Source organism: Meles meles, chromosome 6, assembly GCF_922984935.1.
Source record: "Meles meles chromosome 6, mMelMel3.1 paternal haplotype, whole genome shotgun sequence".
NCBI classification, from domain to species: domain Eukaryota; kingdom Metazoa; phylum Chordata; class Mammalia; order Carnivora; family Mustelidae; genus Meles; species Meles meles.
Genome location: NC_060071.1, coordinates 75,110,885 through 75,131,802, shown reverse-complemented (window position 1 = coordinate 75,131,802; position 20,918 = coordinate 75,110,885). Strand labels below are relative to the sequence as shown.

The following is a 20,918-nucleotide window of genomic DNA, read 5'->3' as shown; positions in this document are numbered from 1 at the left end:
CCAGACAACTACTGTATCAAAGATATGGTACTCACATTTCATGATAAATGTATATACGTATGATATATATATAAATGAGAGCTTGTGAAAAGTTTAAAATGTTTTTCATACCTAGCAAGATAGCACTAAATTGTTAAAAGTGATTTTCAGCAAGTGAGCTGGAAAGAAATGAAAAAAAAAAAAAAAAAAGAAACTTCTCTATTTGTATTTCTGAGATTCTGGGCGGGGTGGGGTGAGATTTATTTATTTATTTGTTTGCTTATTTATTTGAGAGAGAGAGCATGAGCAAAGGGATAGAAAATCTCAAGCTGACTTGACATGGGGCTTTATCTCACAAACATGAGATCATAACCTGGGCTGGAACTAAGAGTTGGAAGTTTAACCAACTGCACCACCAAGACACCCCTTTATTTCTGTGCTTTTAAGTTTTTCTCCAATGTTAAAGACAAGTTAAACTATAAAACATATGTCACATATAATGTTATTTTTTAAAGAAGGAATTATTTTTCAGTTGAAGTTTCAGGTGCTTGACTCTGTTTCCATATGACCTATTAACAAGATTTAAAGTGCTTCTCTGTGGCCAGTACCTTGTGGATAGGCTCTCTGAAGAGTAAGAAAATTTCTGATATTATACCTTCTCTGTTAGAACATATTTTTATTTACAGGATTAAGAATAACATATTAAACAATTAGGTTTAACTAACAGTGAGGTTTAAGGATAGTTGTGTGAGTTGGACTAGTGAGAGGAGGCCAAACTTCATACAATGGTAGAAGATTGATGGGGGATAAGTTGATGACAGGTCTGATAAACATATGAAGTGAGGACAATGGAAATGTTAGCCACCTTATTTGTTTGTTTGTTCTATGTTTGGCTTGTCATTCTTTTCTTTTCTTTTTTTTAAGTAGGCTTCAGGAGCACCTGGGTGGCTGTTGGTTAAGTGGCTGCCTTCAGCTCAGGTCATGATCTTAGCATCCTGGGATGGAGCCCTGCGTTGTGCTCCCTACTCAGCAGGGAGTCGCTTCTGTCTCTGCCCCTTCCCCCTGCTCCTGTGCTCTCTCTCTCTGTCTCTTTCTCAAATAAATAAAAATAAAATCTTAAAAAAAAAAATAAATTAACATAGGTTTCATGCCCAGAATGAAGCCCAGTATAGGGCTTGAACTCATGACCCTGAGATCAAGAGCTGAGCTGAGCTGAGCTCATGAGTGGGATATTTAATGGACTGAGCCACCAAGGTGCTCCTATTTAATTTGATTTTAATTTCAGTGTAATAAACAATGTAATATAATGTTTTCTAATCGCTGTGACTAGGACTTCCAGTACTATGTTGAATAAAAGTGAAAGTGGACATCCTTTTCTTTCTCCTAACCTTGGGGGAATTTCCCCTTTAAGTATGGTGTTCACTGTGGGGTTTTCATAAATAGCCTTTATTATGTTGAGGTATGGTCCCTCTAACCCTACTTTGTTGAGGGCCTTTATTATGAATGGATGTTTTTCTGTGTCTATTGAAATGGTCCTATGGTTTTTATCTTTCTCTTATTGAAGTTATGCATCACATTAATTGATTTGCAAGTATTAAAACCACCTTTGCATCCCTGGAATAAATTTACTTGATTGTGGTGAATGATATTTTTTAATGTGTTGTTGGATTCTGTTTGAGTAGCAACCATATTTTTTTAGTACCAGAAAGCGTGGTAATGTATTTCTTTAAATGAAAAACAGGATGCGTGTCAACTTCTAAAATTTATTTCTTAAAAATTTTGTCTTCCAGGAATCTGTCTTAAACTATCGGTTAGATCCTCTTGGCATTGTTGATGGTTTCACTGCCGAGGTAGGGGCAAGTGGTGTTTTCTGCCCCACACATTTGACTCTTCCAGTTGAAGTGTCATTCTACAGTGTTTCAGATGATAATGCTCCCTCTCCTTATATGGCAAGTATTTTAAAAATTGTCTTTGTCTGCTAAAATCAACCAATTTAATTACAAATGTCTTTAAAGAGATTTAAGACTGCTTTCTCACAATGCTTGAAACAAAGCATTTCCTAAGAGAAAACTAAAGGCTGAATGAGACTAAAATACCAGCATGTTACCTCACAATCATTGAATACTCCATCAAAAACTAATGATGTACTACTATATGTTGGCTAACTGAGCATAATTTTTTAAATGTTACCTCACAACTTCTTTTTCAACTAGCTCTAACAACAAATTTCCTCCTTTGCATTTGAGGCTCTGCTGAAAATTTACTTGTTTTTATGTGATTTGAAAAAATGAAAAACTATTAGTGACACTATAATTTCATATCTTGCTGAGTTCACACAAATTCTCAAGTGCTTACTGTGCACCCTGGTCCCACAAGTGTTGCCTTCCTACGTGATCCTCATCTCAGGAAGATTTAGTTAAAGATTTGGTGAAGTAAGTCTTCTGTGAGACCCTTTTACCCCCTTTCTGCTATTTGTTTTGAGACCATTTTTTTCTAATCCTAGAGTTGATTTCTAATCCTAGCTATCTCTGTTTCCATACATATGTTCTAACGGGGAGAGTAAGATAGCCAAGAGTAATTTAGAGCAGTTTTGAGCCTTATGATCCTATGATTTTATCTTTCCTGTTTTTGTTTTTGTTTTTGATTACTTGAGGATGAAACAAGACTTCAACTGCGAAAATGACACAGGGTCCAAGTATATGTTTAGTTGCAGCACTTTACAAAAGACAAAGATGGATAGGAGACTAACAGTGCAAGTCTATAAGAAGTTTACAGTAGTGGTATCAAATAGGGAGTCAGATCTGTGTTTTCATGTTAGGTCTTACTTTGAGAAATATAAATCGCTGTAGTTACAGAAGTTTACAGCTCTGGCCTTGCTACTTGAATTTCCTAGTTTATCACATGACCCTATTGATTCCTCTCTTAATATCCCTCTCCCCAACCTTCTAGATTGTCAAGGACTAAAAGCTGTAAAAAGGGAATTCTGTACAATTAAGAAACAACAGAGGAAATGAAATTATACATTTTGGAGGACCTAAATATAGCCTGTTCATTATTGGTCCAGTTTGCTCAAGGAAAATTATTTTAGCCTTACTGCATTCTAAGGGTGAATTTTTTTTTTTAAAGATTTTATTTATTTATTTGAGAGAGAACAAGTGAAAGAGAGCATGAGCAGGGGGGAGAGCAGGAGAGAGAGAAGCAGACTCTACACTGAACAGGGAGCCTGATACTGGGCTCAATTCTAGGACCCTGGGACCATGACCTGAGCCAAAAACAGGTGCTCAACTGACTGAGCCACCAGGTGTCCCTGAAAATTTTATTTAAGAGCATGACCAGTGTTTCATACTTTTATTTAAAAACAACATCATGGTATCTGCTCATTTATTCAGGTTTTCTTTCCCCAATAACATTTACAATTATGGATCATAGTCATAAAGATGTACAACAGTAACTGTTATCTAAAACAAAAACCCAGGGGTGCCTGGGTGGCTCAGTTGGTTAAGCGTCTGCCTTTGGTTCAGATCATGATCCCAGCGTCCTGGGATGGAGCCCCACATTAGGCTCCTGGCTCAGCAGGGAGTCTGCCCTTGCTCATGCTTGCTCGCTCACTGGCTCACTCTCTCTCTCTCTGTATCTTTCTGTCTCAAATAAAGAAATAAAATCCTTTAAAAAAATAAAAATAAAACAAAGACCCATTCCTTCACAGACCGGCCCAGTTATCACAAAGCCATCTGATATTCATTTACCATGGAAAGATGTGTCTACTTTTCCAGTATAATTTTGAAAAAATAACAGCTAATTTTGGATAACTAGTAACATGGAAAGTACAACTGATGTAAGTTCAGTATCAGAATAAATGTATCATTCTGGAGTTCTTACAATATTAAAATAGAATTATAAAAGGTATCCATTTTGCTTTACCAGGACATCAACAAGTCTCATCAGTTTCACATATTCTATTGACGCTTAGTAATACAGAGTGAAAAGTAAGGTCTACAATATTGTAATCTGTCATAATGTACAAAGTCCCCAGTGACTGTTGGGATGACTTAGAAACAAGATAAAAGAGCAAATGGCTGGAAATCAGCTCAAGTAAATATCTTCGAGTGAAATTTACAAGCAAGAGAGAATTTGAACTCTGCTTTTAAAAAGCAGACCAGCATTAATCTTTGATTTTGGCTGACATCTAAAACACATAGGATTAAGAGATACAAAGTTTTGTCACTTTGTCTCCAGAAAGTACATACAAATGATTATAGCTTTTGATATGGAAAGGTTATGAGTCAGGTTATTGAGTTGGCTTAGTCTGTCCTTTAAGAATCCCTGACTTGCTTTTCTCTGATAATATTCTTCAGTAAACTTCCCATTATGTAATTAAATTTTTTCTAGGTTATTTTATTCATTAGGAATGGGTTCCTTTTGTAAATGACATACTTCAAATCTTAGACCACAAATCTTTCCTACTAAATAAAATTAATCTTGTTTCTTCAGGGATTCTTATTTACATTTTGGTAGTTTAGTGTATTTTCAAAGGATTGATCACATTTTGACAAGATAGTATATATCACAGACCAGCAGAACTGAGACACCTTGGGATCTTTCATCACAAATAACACAGATGACTCATAAACATACAGTTTGGCACAAGGACTGAAAATTCTGTGTTTGTGGTGTAGAAGTGGTACAGGATTTTTTCGTTAAATAATCACTTAAAGATTAGTTCAAAGCCACATAATCTCTCTCCAATTTGGGCATCCGTGGTAAAAATGTTATCCAACTGCTACATAACAATATTTCACTGTTTAGAAACTATTGAATGGTGGAACCAGGTAAACTGTTCTAAGGAATGTATGCCAGTGGTAAATTCATGGTATGACTTCAATTATCATCATATTAACAGGAACATATATATTATTTTTTTGTATTTGTAATTCACCAAATTAAGATAAACTTCTTTTAGTTTTACTTATTGCATAGTCTCTATAGCAGAGTAATTTGAGGAGTTTTTGTGTGTGATTTTGACCCAGCTTAGTTTACCTTAACCTTCCTATTCCATTCTATAATGCCAGAAAAAAATGTATTTTTCTTCTTTATGTTAAACACTATAATTTTTTATAGGGGGATACATTAATATGGTGACCAACTAAAATAATGAAATTATTAAAATATAACAAATAATAAATTAGTAATAATACTAATGAAATTCCACATAATTTCCCAATTGTATCTAAAATTCCTAATTTACGAATGCCCCTATTGGTCTTACATTGCTTAGAAATAATTGTAAAGTGTTGGCATATACTATAAGGTTTTAAAAATATACATACTGTCTTTATAAATTGATTTAGTTACTGTTACCATGTTCTAAAAGCTATTAAAGTTAATAAAGGAATAAAACTATTAAAGGAAATAAATATAGTCTTTTTTTTTTAAGATTTTATTTATTTATTTGAGAGAGAGAGCATGAGGAGGAGGAGGGTCAGAGGGAGAAGCAGACTCCCCTGCTGAGCAGAGAGCCTGATATGGGACTCCATCCTGGGACTCCAGGATCATGACCTGAGCTGAAGGGAGTTGCTTAACCAACTGACCCACCCAGGCACCCCTAAATATAGTCTTTATAGTAGTTTTTGCCCCACCAGTTCTCTTAAATGTATTTAGGGGAAGGTAACAAGGAAAATGGTAATGTGTTGCCTATAGCAATGTGATTATAAAGGTAGCTATTATTTGGCTATATTCTACTTTCTTTTTCTGGAACTAAGAAGAAGAGGGGCATTATATACCATAGCTTTTTTTCACTTAAACCAGATCGTAAGAGAGAAATTGTTTAAAGCTTCATTACTGCTTTGGTTAGGAATGCAGTTTGTTGATAGGCTTTTTTTCATGCTTTAAATGACCAGGTAGTAAATCAGATTAGACAAAAACAACCTATGTCCTTTCAGTGACCATTTTCACGAATATTTCCTAATATTAATGTGTTAATTTAATAGTCTGAGGTTGGCGCTTGACTCACATAGCAGAGTCTGGCCCTCCTTTTTATGTTTGCATGCTTTTTCACCCTCCAACACTGGTCTGTCTTACAAATAACAGAGATGTTTGATGGTACAGTCCTGTTTTATATTTACTTCTACTGAAGTTCGACATGTTTTGGCATGTACAATATAAAATGTTGGGATATGAAATGTAAAACATGCAATTATTCTATTTAACTACTTGAAACTGTTAACCCAGTTAAATGAATCAGTCTTCCTTTCTGAAAGCTATCTAAGAATTAAATATCACAATTACCACCTATAGTCATTTGGTCATCTTGCTTATCTAAAAACTTTCACATGTGCAATTCTAGCTTCCCTTGTTTTAATTTATGCTTGTTTGCTTTCATTTGGGCTTCTGTAATAACTAGAACCTGCTTCTCAGAAAACTACTTAATATAGAATGCCAGTACTTCTCAAACTTTAATGTACATATGATATCATCTAGGGAATCTTAAAATACAACTTTGATTTGGTAGGTCTAGGGAGAATCATAAATTGTACATTTCTAAGACATTTACAGGTGAGTCTGATGATGCTGGTCTGTCTATAGTCAGAAATCCATATATTAATTTAACTCATCGACTGAAGAATTAACTTTACTGTTGGCTAAGACTTAGACCCTTCTGCATTCCTGACTTCTTACATGTCCAAAGAACAGTAAATTGATTGCTTCTTCATTTCTATCCTCCCATGTGATAACAAGGGAATAATCCCATCTTCTTCCTTATTTCCTTTTCAGTCAAGGAGCTTCTTGTTTCTGTATTTTATATCTTAATATAAATTTCAAGCAGTGTAATGTTATATATTATTCATTGCAACATCTCCAGGAAGAACAGTAATCCTTTTTGGACCCTCACTGTTCTGTACTCAGAATGTACCTATTGATGGGAATATTTTTGCATACAAGTAAAATTCTAAAATGTTAAGTAATTACATGGTTTATTATTTTTAGTCTTTTATTTACATGTGCATCAGTTTGTACTCAATTTGTCTTCTTTTATTTCAAGGGTGTGATTACTTTAGAGTCCCTTGGTAAAAGGGGTTATCGAGTACCTCCTTCAGGAACAATACAAGTGGTATGTGTTTTATAGCCTACAATTGCAATAATCATTCTCTCACATACATATAGAACTTAGCCCTTTCTCCTGCTACTGCTGCTGCAACAACTTTGGTAAGTAACAGTGGGGCTGCAGCTTTCTTTGGAGTTTCCCTGCTCTGCCCCAGGAATGGCCATGTGGGGACCTTCATAAAAGGAAAGCATAAATAATCTAATGAAGGTGAATGCTTTAGAAAAATAGTATATGCCAGTTTACATAACTTGAATAGAGCTATTTTCAGTGTAATTAGAACTATCATTACTAGTGCCTTATTAGCCAGACTGAGATTGACCTATTTCAAATAAGACCTCAACTATTAGTATTGCTTTGGCAGGAAACCTTGGAAAACAAAATTATATGATCCCTAGTGTAATAATTTCTAAGTTAATCTACTAAGATGGTTACACAAAGTAGAAATGTAGTCTGACAGTTATGAGTGCATAGAAGTCACCCTCTCTTTTGGTCTAGGTGTAGATGTAGTTTTGGCTTAGGAAAATTCCTCTAGCCCAGAGCAATCATTCATCATTCATCATTCTCAGAAGACTTATTTGTAATCAAGGTCAGTTTGTGATTGAGTTCGTCTCCAAGTCAGACCCAGGATAATCCTGCAGGCCCAGAAGTCTATTTTCCAAAGCTGGCGCTTGCAGACTAAAAAGAATCTAATTGATATTTGCTGGTTATAACTCAATAGAGCTGAAATTTAAAAAGGAAAAAAAAAATCTAGCTAAGTTCCTTACACTCAGGATCTGGTCTAATTCAGTAAGCTTCTTATTGATGCTTTTTGGCCTCAATGTGATCAAGTGTTTCACCAGACCACTTTTACTCATCACCATTGTTCAAATACAGCAAGGAGTCTGTACATTTATTTCCTGTCTTACAGGGATGAAACACAGTACTATGTAATACGTATGTGTGCATATAATGCAGTATATACACACATATAAATTTTACCAAGAAAGAATCACTGCATATTAAAGTAATACTTCTATGTTAAATGCATTTCTTGAACTAAAATGAGTGATTATCTCGTTCTCTCACCTCTGGCTATGCAGTTCGTGTGACAGAGTAGGTCACTGGAAAGCTAACTAGCAGTTGTCATAATAATGAGGCATAAACTCAGAGGCAGCGTATTCATACCTCTTGTTTGAGAACAGCCAACTTTTAAAATGATTAATTTTAAATCTGAAACTTAGGTATGTCTTTCATTCCTTATATAGTTTAATTATGTATAAACATGGTTTGAACTCCTGGCTTGCTAGTTGTTGTGGTTCTTGAATGTATTAGCCTTAATCTTAAGACTCACTAGATTTCAAAAGTTGGATCATAATATTGATATATTTCTCATTTTGATTCAGTGAGTGATGTCCAGTGCCACGGATGAGCTTCTGAAAGCATGGGCACCAAGTTACCTATTGATGTGTTGGTAATTTGGTTAAAGTCAGATCAGCAGCTTGGGATCTTGTTTAAAAATTAGTACTTTAAAAAAAATAATATTCCTTCAATTTTTAATAGCCATGTATCAGTTGAATTTAATTCAGTCTTCACTAAGGATATGTATTTTGGTCTATTATGGTATTGGTGATATTTTAAAAGTTTAGTGTCACTACAGTTTTTGCAACGAATTCAACTGTAAGAACATGAAGTATTATTCATCCTACTTCATAACTAATAATAATGAACTTTATTTTCTAAACTCAGAAAAATTTCCAAATAAGGAAATTTCTCTTTTTTGAGAACACATTTTTAATTTTATATGTACCTAATATACCAAATATACCAAAAAGTCTAGTTTTACCCAGCTATTTTTAAATTTTTCTATTTACTCACTATTAAAAATGTAAGGAAAATTAATATTCTGAGTATTTCACAGTTGACACACTTTAATAAAGCTAATGTTTGAAATAAGTGAACTGGAATGTTTTAATCCAGTAAGGGTATATGTTGCTTACTTCAGTGGAAGCATTTCTTAAAATCTGAACAAAGAGTAAAAGCTATGTATTGTCTAATATGAAATTTGTGACTAAAAATTTTGATTTGTTACAGGATTTTGTATTATTGGGAAATAAAAAATTGAAACTTTTTTTAAAAAATTGAATATCACTTCATAAACTTTTAAGGTGTTATTAACTTTAGTTCCCAAAACTGAATTATATCCACTGGGATTAACTTATTAAAAATACTATTTTATTATTGGCACAATCATTTTGCATCAAATCAACAAACCACTTTTTAAAGAATATTTTTTATGTTGTTTCTTCAGACCTTATTTAATCCTAATAAGACTGTGGTGAAGATGTTTGTTGTGATATATGACTTACGAGATATGCCAGCCAATCATCAGACATTCCTTCGACAAAGAACTTTTTCTGTACCTGTTAAACAAGAAATGAAGAGAACTGTTAATAAAGAGAACATCCGACATGCAGAAGAACGGTTATTACGCTACCTCATACATCTGAGGTAATGTTTCAAATAAATATGAAAGTACATTACTAAAGAAGAACTTCAAAATTTTAGTTTATTTTAACACCTGTCACACTGACTAGACCAGTGTCCTTTGGAATTTGCTTAATTTGGAAACTTTTCATATGCCAAGATGCAGAAAACACATAGCGTATCTTCCTGCAATCATTGTTACTTATTAAATTAGGAGAGTTTTCATTTATAGCAATGTAATGTAAAATATTTTATATCAAAACAAATGCTCACCTATCTGGGGCAGTGAAACACATTTTTGAAACCAATAGAATTATTATATGAACTGCATATGCAGCTCTATATATTCTAGTAGCCACATTAAAAAAAAGTAGTAAGAGAGAGGAAAGATGAATATATTTTATTTAACTGAACATACCCAAGTGTTATAATCTGAATATATAATCAACATAGGGGTGCCTGGGTGGCTCAGTGGGCTAAGTTTCTGCCTTCATTCAGGTCATGATCTCAGGATCCTGAGATCCAGCTCTCTGCTCAGCAAGGAGCCTGCTTCCTTCTCTGCCTACCTCTCTGCCTGCTTGTGATTTCTCTCTCTCTCTGTCAGATAAATAAATAAAATCTTTTTTAAAAATTATGAATGAGGTATTTTACATCCTTTTATTGTAAATGTTTGAAATCAAATAGAGATTTATAGGAACAACACAACTCAATGTGAAGTAGCCACATTTCAGGTGCTCAGTAGCCACATGTGGTTAGTGGCTACTGTATTGGGCAGGGAACGTTTTTAACTTTCATTCATTCATTTAACAAGTATTTATGTGTCAGGTATGCTCCTGGGCACTAGGGAAACAACAGTGTGAAAATCTCTGTTCTCAAAGAGTTTATATTCTAGTAATTCCATCAGAAATACCTTTTCCTCCGACTTTTGCTACCCAGGTCACAGCACTAGGTTGTGAGAAGCTGTTTGCCCATGAGGTCCAAGTTGCCAGTATTCTGGGACTAGGTTTTCTGCCCTTAAATCCTAAATCTCAGGCAATGAGCAAATCTGTTGGTTAATAGAGAGCTGAATAGCCTTTTTTTCCCCCCAAGATTTTATTTGTTTGACAGTACAAGCAGGGAGAGCAGTACGCAGAGGGAGAGGGAGAAGCTCTCTTAGCAGAGGGCCCAACATGGGGCTGGATCCCAGGACCCTGGAATCATGACCTGAGCCAAAGGCAGTTGCTTAACTGACTGAGCCACCCAGATGCCCCTGAATAACCTTTTATTTATACCTCTGTTCTTAGTAATTTTCTGATGCTGTTCATAGTAAGTTCTCAGTCACATCAGTGAAAGTAATTCATTTTAGCCTAACTCCTTGCTCCAAAAGTTGCTATTCCTGAGAAGGAGGCACCTCTCAGGAGGTGTCCTCTCATCCAGGATCCAGAAGGCCTTTAATCTGCTTCTGATGGGGACCACCAGCTATCTTTCAATAGATCTACTTGTGGTGGTCTAGAATGAATAAAGAGTTGTCCACTCAAGTCTCATACTTGAAAAAGTCTAGTACTGCTTAATTGGTACTTTTGCCTTGGGGTCTTCTGCCTGGTGTTCTGAATCCTGGGGACATGTTGAACTGGCTCAATGTTTGTTTTTGGGGGTGGTTGTGGTTTTTCTTTTTTTAAGATTTTATTTACTTATTTGACAGAGAGAGAGATCACAAGTAGGCAGAGATGCAGGAGAGAGAGAGGAGGAAGCAGGCTCCCTGCTGAGCAGAGAGACTGATACGGGGTTTGATCCCAGGACCCTAAGATCATGACCCAAGCTGAACGCAGAAGCTCAACCCACTGAGCCACCCAAGTGCCTCTGGCTCAGTGTTTTTAAACCCAACTCTACACTACCTGTTATGAGCCTGATGGGAAGTATTATATAGATTGTGGAATAAAAATCTGAAAACAGACTTGGAAGACTTTAAAAAGAGAAATGGTATGGAATAGCAGACTGTAAGGATAGCTCTCAGCCCAATCTAGGATAAGATTCAACTCTCTACACTTCCATTTGATACCATTCCTCTTGAAGTTTCACCACCATAGCGCTCCATAAGCAACATTCACTAAAGTAAACATAAATCACCCAGCCTTTATAATCCCCACATAGTGATCAGATACTTTATATGCTGTAAAGAAACCTCTTTGGGAAGTATACCACATATGTATGAGTATGTTCTACTTGCTAAAGGTCTCAGTTTGCTTCTTCAGATTAAGAAGGTAAAAAAACTTCAGGCAGAATGGAAGAGTAAGCTGACATTTGGCTCACATACAACTGACCACCAGATGTTTCAGCTAATTTAGGAATAAAATTCAGAAACCCAAAGAGTATTTCTGCTGTGCAAAGGGAAAATGAGAGATTAGCACTAAAGAGTATGTTTGTATGCCTGACTAGCTTCCAGACAAGTTTATAGGACAAAAGACTCCAGCCCCTGTATTATGTCATGGATATTAGCAGGGTATCGACACAGTTCCATACACAGTTCTGATACCATTTTCATTTCACTACAAACTTTTGTCTTTAATGATGGTTAGGCTTTATTTAGCTACTAGCCATTACTAATGATAGCAATAATTCCTCAATACTTGATTATTTTCTGTTGTGACTTTTCAAGTTTGGAATCCTTTTTAATGTACTCAAAATTGGGAGAGGGCAAGTTATGTGAAATGGATGTGACTAGAAGATGCTAGGACTGCAGAGCCCAAATGTAGTGTGATTGGCTAATGTGAACTGAAACTTGACACTTTAGGTGAGGGAACATGCATGTGTTATGGTGTCAGGGATGAAAGTAGGATGGTATGGGAAACAAGCTTTACAGAAAGAAACACCTCTGATCATACAAGGAGGAAAGGGAGTGTCAATTGTTCAGGTAGTGAATAATAAGGGAGAAACACTTAACTAGCAGCACAAATTTTGGAAATAGAAGACTAAAATATCTTGTTAAAGAGTCACTCTTAATATTGTAGCAAGACTAATTCTTCCTGCTTTCAAAATTTAAATCCTCAAGTTTGTTTGTTTTAAAAACTCAGTGCCTGCAATGTTGCATCTTTCTGTTTGCTTGTCTGTATAGGTTCCAGAGTTCTAAATCTGGAAAGATCTACCTCCATAGAGATGTACGGCTCCTGTTTTCAAGAAAGTCAATGGAAGTTGATAGCGGTGCTGCATATGAACTCAAATCTTACACTGAATCGCCAACAAACCCTCAGTTTTCACCAAGATGTTGATAAGGAGTGACAATTTAAAGTATTCGCTCAGTACCCAAGTTGGAAAGTAAAAATTAGCGTAGAACGGAGTGTACCAATTAACAACCAGGAGAGTGGATCCTCTCCTGTTATCCTGGACCAGTTTTTATTAAAGGATTCCTGGAATGAGATCCACATATTCCAAGTAGACTGGAAACACTCATGTCCTAATAATCCTTTTTGTACTGTTGAAACCACTTCATTGGACATGTTGCAATAGCAAACCACACCCCCCCCAGTTAGATTAGTGTTGACACATTTTATTTCTCAGTTATTTAATATTTAATGTTTTCCTTAATACTCAAGTGATGTTTGTCTCTAGTGTTCTAATGTAGCACAAATGCTATGTAAAATCATACTATGTATTTTTGACATTAATGTTGAAATCCAAAATATACGCACAAATCTTTAATTTTGTGTGATGTGTTTTAAGTACTATTCATTTAATTTATTGAAAATGAGAATGAAATGTTGAGCTTCTTTAAGATTAACGCACTATGCAAGCATGTGTACTTTTTATATCTCCCAGCTCTAGTTTTTACCCCATCCAGGTTGCTGTATCACATACTAGTCCTTTAACATGCTGTTTTGGCAGTGCAATGTGGACTAAGCTGCTTCACATTCCCTTTGCAAGTTCAAATCATTATGCCCATTCATACTCCTTCTAGAACTACTTATCCCTAAAACAGTTCTATTTTTCCTTAATTACTACTACAGAGGCTTTACATTAAATTGCTGTCCCATGCTAGATAACTTTTGCAAATTGTTAAAAAGAATATGTACTTTGAAAGTAAATTAGTATTTATATTGTAAATATACGCAAAAAACAAAGAAATGTGTATTTGGCTTTTATTTTTAGATGAGACATTCATGTGATTGAGTGATTTCTGGTGGCCATCAGACAGTTTCCATTCTATCTTTATAGCAGACAAGAGGAGAGGGAAGTTGTCTTGAGCTTCTTCCCCAAGGAAACTTACCACCTTTTTAAAAGTTTTTATTTATTTGGAGAGAGAATAAGCAGGGAGGAAGGGGAGTGGGGGGGGCAGACCCCCTACTGAGCAGGAAACCCAATATTGCTCGGTCCCAGGACCCGGAGATCATGGCCCGAGCCAAAGGCAGATTCTTAACCGACTGAGCCACCCAGGCGCCCCCAAATTTATCATCTTCTTGCTCAGGGTCACAATGGAAGGAAGGCATTTGGCAACTAGGAAAACTCCTAAGCAAGGGAACTTGGCTGAATGCAGCAAAAACCCTCCCTCCATCCCCCTTAGAAAAGTGGTTTTAGATGTTTGTGCACTGACAGTGGACAATAGGAGATTAGACAACAAAGCACAAATAAAATACCAACAGGGCACTTGGGTGGCTCAGTTGGTTAAGCATCTGCCTATTGGTTTCAACATTGTTCATGATTTCATGAGGCTTAGGTCAGGATCTCATAGGTTGAGAGATTGAGCCCCTCATTGGGCCCTGTGCTCAGCAGGGAGTCTGAAGAGTCTCTCCCTCTGCCCCTCCCCCCCCCACATGCACGCACATGCTCACTCGCTTTCAAATAAATCTTTAAAATAAAATACCAGTGGGGCGCCTGGGTGGCTCAGTGGGTTAAAGCCTCTGCCTTCGGCTCCGGTCATGATCCCAGGGTCCTGGGATTGAGCCCTGCATAGGGCTCTCTGCTCAGCAGGGAGCCTGCTTCCTCCTCTCTCTCTCTGCCTGCCTCTCCGCCTACTTGTAATTTCTGTCTTTCAAATAAATAAATAAATAAAATCTTTAAAAAATATATATATAAAATAAAATAAAAAAATAAAATACCAGCTAAGAGAAAAGGCTATTGGTATTCCATAAAGCTTTAAAAAAAAAAAAGTTGTCAATGGCACAAATTTGTGAAGATTTATTCTTAATTTTCAGACCATGGAAGCAACATGGAATTAGGACCCAGAACATTTGGATTGTAGTCCCAGCTCTAATAATATCTAATAGGACTGACTCCAGGAATTCTCTAAACTTTTTCTGGATCTCTGTGATTGAGAAAATGGGGTGAGAATATTGATAATATGCCTGCTTATATTTTGTCATCTGATTGTTGGAATCAGTATTCTAATATATGTATCTTGATTTCTTACACATTGACCTAAGTAAATATTGGTAATTCTATATAAAACCTGGAAAAAACACCAAGCATTTAAACCATCAAAATACCTTTTTAAAAATTGTTAGTTTCTTTGACCTCTCCAGTAATCCAAAAATTAGTGATGTTTGTTGTATGCAGGTGTCTTTTTATGTGAATACCTTACTGTAACCTTTCTAGAATTATTTCTAATAACATGGCTTTCCATGTTTCTGGGCATTTTTTTCCTTTTGTAAGATTTATTTGAGAGAGTGTGTGTGTGCGTGGGCTCATGCACTTGCAGGAGGGGAAGAACAGAGGGAGAGGGAGAAGCAGACTCCCCACTGAGAAGGGAGCCCCATGGGATCATGACCCAAGCCAAAGGCAGATGCTTGATCAGCTGAGTCACTCGGGTTCCCCTTTATGGGCGTTTTAAAGAAAATTTTAAGATGATTGAAACATCTGGGTGCATCCTGTGCTCTTGCTGGCAAGTTTGTGCAAGAAAAACGTACTGAAATTTTGTCCCTCTTTTTAGGGCTTATGCCTACATTGTTTTTTCCAGTTGAGATATGGTGACCCAGCACCTGTCTGCTCTCACTTGCCCTGGCACTATGTCTAACATAATAGTTGTTTTCCCACCCTTCTGTCACAAGCTGAGACTTGACCACACTTCCCATGCCATGCCTCTTCGTATAGACAGATCTTGTCACTAGATTGAGTGTTGGCATGCAGGTAAAGCTACCAGCAGACAACCAGTTGACCTGTGCTAGATAATAGAGATCTCTTCACTTACTGCAGGATCACTGGGCAGTTTTGCAGACTAACAAAATGAGTCATTCTGTAACTTGCTTTACAAAGAAACTCCAGGAGCACCTGGGTGGCTCAGTCCGTTAAGTTCCAACCCCTGGTTTTGGCTCAGGTCATGATTTAGGATCCTGGGATCGAGCCCCTCTGGAGCCGGTGTCAGGCTCCACACTGAGCAGATAGTCTGCATAAGAGTCTCTCTCTCTCCCTATCCCTCTGCCCCTCCCTCTTCAAGATAAATAATTTTTTTAAAAGATACTTTTTTTTTTAAGATTTTATTTATTTATTTGACAGAGAGATGACAAGTAGGCAGAGAGGCAGGCAGAGAGAGAGGAGGAAGCAGGCTCCCCGCTGAGCAGAGAGCCCAATGCGGGGCTCGATCCCGGAACCCTGAGATCATGACCTGAGCCGAAGGCAGAGGCTTTAACCCACTGAGCCACCCAGGCGCCCCTAAAAGATACTATTTATTTGAGAGAGAGAGAACACAAGGCCGGGGAGGGGGGGGGAGGGGTGCAGAGACAGGAAGAAGCAGAATCCCTGCTGATGAGCAGGGAATCTGACTGGGAGAAGGGGGGCTCAATCCCAGACCATGGTATCATGACTCAAGCTAAAGACAGATGCTTAACCAACTGAGCCACCCAGGTGTCCCACAAGATAAATCTTAAAAAACAAACAAACAAAAAACCCCGCCAGGTCACAAACAACCTGCACAAAGTCTGGAAATTTTCTTATGAAATGAGAGTAAGTGATGAAATGGGGACTGAATAGAAAGCATCCAAAAGAAGATTCCCTCCTCGGGCCCCTGGGTGGCTCAGTTAAGTGTCTACCTTCAGAGGTCATGATCTCAGAGTCCTAGGGTCAAGCCCCACGTCAGGGCTCCCTGCTTAGTGGGGAGCCTGCTTCTTCCTCTTCCTCTGACACTTTCCCACCCCACTCCTACCCCCATCCCCAACTCCTGCTCTCTCTCAAATAAAAATCTTTAAAAAATAAATAAAAAATAAAAAGAGTCCCTCCTGCCATTTGCCCCCACCAGGACTTTGTCATTCCCAGAATGAAAGGAAAACCTTTCTCTTTCAAGGCTTCATTCTAAGAATTCCCACTCTTTGCTAATTAGTTTTGTGAATGAAGCAGTGACTCTTTTTCATACTTAAAAGATTCATGCAATACATGTTCATTATCATATTTTTTCACACTAGTTAATTATGTAAAATAACTAAGTCCCTTTCTCTGTTCACTCTTTCAGCTATAACTTTATAGAGGTGGTCACTGTGAAATTTTGGTATTTGACACTCCTTATGGTCTACTAGACCTAGGAATACAGTGTCTGTCTAGATGGGAAGAAAGCTTTTCATCATGGTAGGAATTCATTCTCAATTCCTAAAATTATATATGCATTGGAATTGACCCATTCTACTCCATCATGGATTATCTATGAGAAAGATATCCTCTCTAAAAATTTTTATTGTAGTAGTTTGTGAGATATGTATTTTAAGTTTGGACCCTGGGAGGAGGAAGAGAACATATGAATGCCTACTATGAATGTACCAGTCAGTGTAAACAATTTATATGTTATTTAATACTTAAAGCCATACTGCAGGAAGTATAAATCTATTCTACAATGAAAGAAAAGGAAGCTTGAAGGGCTTGCCCAAGGTCTCACTGTCAGAAGACTCAGGATTCACATCTGAGTTAAAGCTTAAGTCTTTTCCGTTCTACTACACTGGAATTTTGCCTCTTTCTTCATTCTTTTTCCACTAAAAATTACAGTCTGGCATAAAATATACATTCATCAGGGCGCCTGGGTGACTCAGTGGGTTAGGGCCTCTGCCTTCGGCTTGGGTCATGATCCCAGGTCCTGGGATCGAGCCCCGCATCAGGCTCTCTCTGCTCAGCGGGGAGCCTGCTACCTCTTCTCTCTCTCTGCCTGCCTCTGCCTACTTGTGATCTCTGTCACAAATAAAATCTTTTAAAAAAATTAAAATTAAAATATACTTTCATCAATATTCTTGGCAATAAAGTTTATAAGTTGTGTGTGATGAGTGAGAGATATAAGGCAATGCCTATTGATCATTAGGGGAAAAAAGACTTAAAAAAGATTTGGGACTCCTGGGTGGCTCAGTCATTAAGCATCTGCCTTTGACTCAGGTCATGATATTGGGGTCCTGGCATCAAGCTCTGCATTGGGCTTCCCGCTTGGCAGGAAGCCTGCTTCTCCATCTCCCACTCCCCCTGCTCGTGTTCTTCTCTTGCTGTCTCTCTCTGTCAAATAAATAAATAAATAAAATCTTTTAAGAAAAGGACTTCAGGAAGAAATGTCCTAAAGCTACTCAGAGGCCATTCAACTTAGTATACAGTCAGAAAGCATGCAAATAAAGTTGAGGGAAATTTTAGAAACACAGTGTGGTAAATATTTTAAGAGATTTTATTTTTGAGAGAGAGAGCAGGTTGGGGGGTTGGAGGAGTAGAGGGAAAGGGAGAAAGAGAATCTCAAGCAGCCTCCATGCCAAGTGAGCAGTGGAGAGCCCAATGTGGGGCTCAATCCCACGACCCCAGAATCAAGAGTTAGATGCCCAAACAACCGAGCCACCCAGGCACCTCATTTTAAGAAATTTTAAAGGTTTAAAGTTTGTGGTGTCTCTTCCAGACCCCACCGTTCATCATTCTTTTCAACTCGTTCAAAAATTTCCTGTTTGTACTTTTAATTCATATAAAGAACTGTCATCTTAGTCCTTAGAGAAGTGGCATCCACCAATTTCTAGGTTCCCTTTCCGACACTGAAGTTTTTGAAACTGCTCTCTCTTTACAGTTAACTGACCTTACTTAGGTAATGTTTGTTCCCTGGGCTTAGCTCACAGAAGTCACCATTTATATTCAGGGTTTTGGCTTTCTTTATCTCACTTGGCTTCCTGAGTTGATCTTCCAGACTCTTCCTCTATCTTCCTTTCATAAATGTATTCTGTTCTTGGGGTGCCTGGCTGGCTCAATCAGTGGAGTGTGCAACTCTTGATATTGGGGTTGTGAGTTTGAGCCCCACATTGGGTATAGAGATTACTTAAAAATAAAATCTTTTTAAAAAGTAAGCTGGTGCCGCTGCCACTGGAACTAAGATGGCCAGGAAACTTAGTCTTCCTCAATGATGCTTGGACCAGGGGGCCAGTGCTGGTTGCATGCTTCACCATGTCAGGGGGTCACACGACAATTCTGCCCACCCTCAGCCCCTTCACCAAAAACAACACCATGATCAACCAGGCCACACCCTACAACTATCCAGTGCCCCTCCGAGATGATGGGGACATACCTGACATGCCCAGGTCTCTAGCTTGGAATGGCTGAAGAAATTGTGAGCACCTCTAGTGGCATGGAGAAGGCTCCTTCCCCTGTGGACAATACAAATGTGAAAAGCTACTCCAGGGGAAAACGTATTCTGTTCTTGATACTTGCTACAATATCAGCAATGATGAAGGTGGATTTCCTCTTCCAGCTGCTTGAGGAATGGTTGGGGTGGGACAATATGTCCTTTACTCCTACAAACTCTTGAGCTAGGGCACCTACACCTCTAAAAGACCACTGATCTTTTTCAAGCTTTTATACACCTACCAAGTTTCAAGCCTGAAAAGTCTTGTGCATGTGTGGATCAGAATCACCAGGGGGAAATTTGGTTAAACAAAAATACTTGAACCTTGCCCCATACCTAATGAAAATCTGTTAATAGCGTTTCTCAGTGATTCTAGTCCCTGTGGCTAATTTAGTTAAAATTAAATAAAATTCAAAATTCAGTTTCTCAGTTGCACTAGTCACGTCTCAAATGACTGGTAGTCAAATTAGAGTCATTGTTTTTTGTTTTTTGTATTTTTTAGATGGGGGGTAATGGCAGAGGGAAAGAGAGAATCTTAAGTAGGCATCATGAGCTGAGCAGAAATCAAGAATTGAACACTTTGGGGCACCTGGGTGGCACAGTCAATTAAGCATCTGCCTTCAGCTCAGGTCATGATCCCAGAGTCCCAGGACTGAGTCCAGGGCTTAAGCCCTGCCTGGGGCTCCCTGCTCAATGGAGAGTCTGTTTCTCCCTCTACCCCTCATCCTGCACAATGCGCGCACTCTCTCTCTCAAGTAAAAAAAAAAAAAAAAAAAGGAGTCAGACAACTTAACCTCCTGAGTCACCCAGATGCCCCTGTTCCTTGTTTTTTGTTTTTGTTTTTAATGTATGCTCTATGCCCAGCATGGAGCCCAACACAGGGCTTGAACTCATGACCATGAGATCAAGACCTGAGCTGAGATCAAGACCTGAGCTGAGATCAAGAGTTGGAGGCTCAACCAACTGAAACACCCAGGTGCTCCTGACTAGTGACAATTGTATTGGGTAGCACAGATACAGAGTTATTTCCATCATCATAGAAAGTTCTATTGGACAGCACTGGCCTGGAATACATAGATAATATCAAAAGCTATGAAGTAGAAGTGATCTGGAGAGTGTAAAACTTGAAAAAGAAGGGGATCCAAGGACAGAATTGTTAGAATCCTCCAGTTAAGAGAAAGGCAAAGACTCAACAAAGGAGATTAAGAAGGAATGGCTAGAGAAGTAGAAGAGAATAAGAGAGTAGTATCCTAGAGGTTGTTGTTGATCAGAGTGTGATTTTAAACATTAAGGTACATGGTTAAGGATGCCGAAGAGTGATACCTGGGGAAGGATGGCTTCTCAGGTCTCCACAATGTGGCACTGACCTTTGTAAACTTCCCATTGACCAAAGTCTGCCTCCCAGAAATTCAAACTTGCCCTCATGTGTGTGTCACTATCTTTCAGAAAGAGAATCTCTTTCTACAAGATCACACATACTGATTTTTTTATATATGTGATCTCAGATTTTAACTCAAGCTCACAAATGCATTTATACAAGATATATTCCAGAATGCTAATTTATTAATGAAAATACAAGTGTTGGATGCTTCACTTAGCTTAACTAGTGCATTATCCTTTCTTCCTATAGCTCTGTAGGAAAGAAAGGCAAATTTTCAGTAAGTTACTTTGCAATTATGGAATGAGAACCAATAGTTGATCTTAAGAAGTTTCTCAGTTGGCCCAGCTCAAAACACTCTCAAAGGATATCTTCCTCAGGGGTGCCTGGGTGGCTCAGTGGGTTAAAGCCTCTGCCTTCGGCTGGGGTCATGGTCTCAGGGTCCTGGGATTGAGCCCCGCATAGGGCTCTCT

The 20,918-nt window shown here is 37.8% G+C and overlaps 1 protein-coding gene across 5 annotated transcripts in view; it reads left to right on the top strand.

Annotated features, from left to right (window-relative positions):
• FAM214A (family with sequence similarity 214 member A) overlaps positions 1 to 13,219 on the top strand; it is a 94,917-nt gene extending 81,698 nt beyond the window's left edge. For 4 of the 5 annotated variants that reach the window (XM_046008035.1, XM_046008034.1, XM_046008036.1 and 1 more), the window contains exons 10-13: positions 1,770 to 1,928; positions 7,019 to 7,087; positions 9,369 to 9,568; positions 12,636 to 13,219. In XM_046008035.1, the coding sequence (XP_045863991.1) occupies positions 1,770 to 1,928; positions 7,019 to 7,087; positions 9,369 to 9,568; positions 12,636 to 12,789 (582 nt within the window). In that variant the 3' untranslated portion in view covers positions 12,790 to 13,219. Of the gene's footprint in view, positions 1 to 1,769; positions 1,929 to 7,018; positions 7,183 to 9,368; positions 9,569 to 12,635 lie in introns of those variants that run through there. The other variant, XR_006818658.1, reaches the window with a different exon arrangement.
• The last annotated feature ends 7,699 nt before the right edge of the window (positions 13,220 to 20,918 follow it).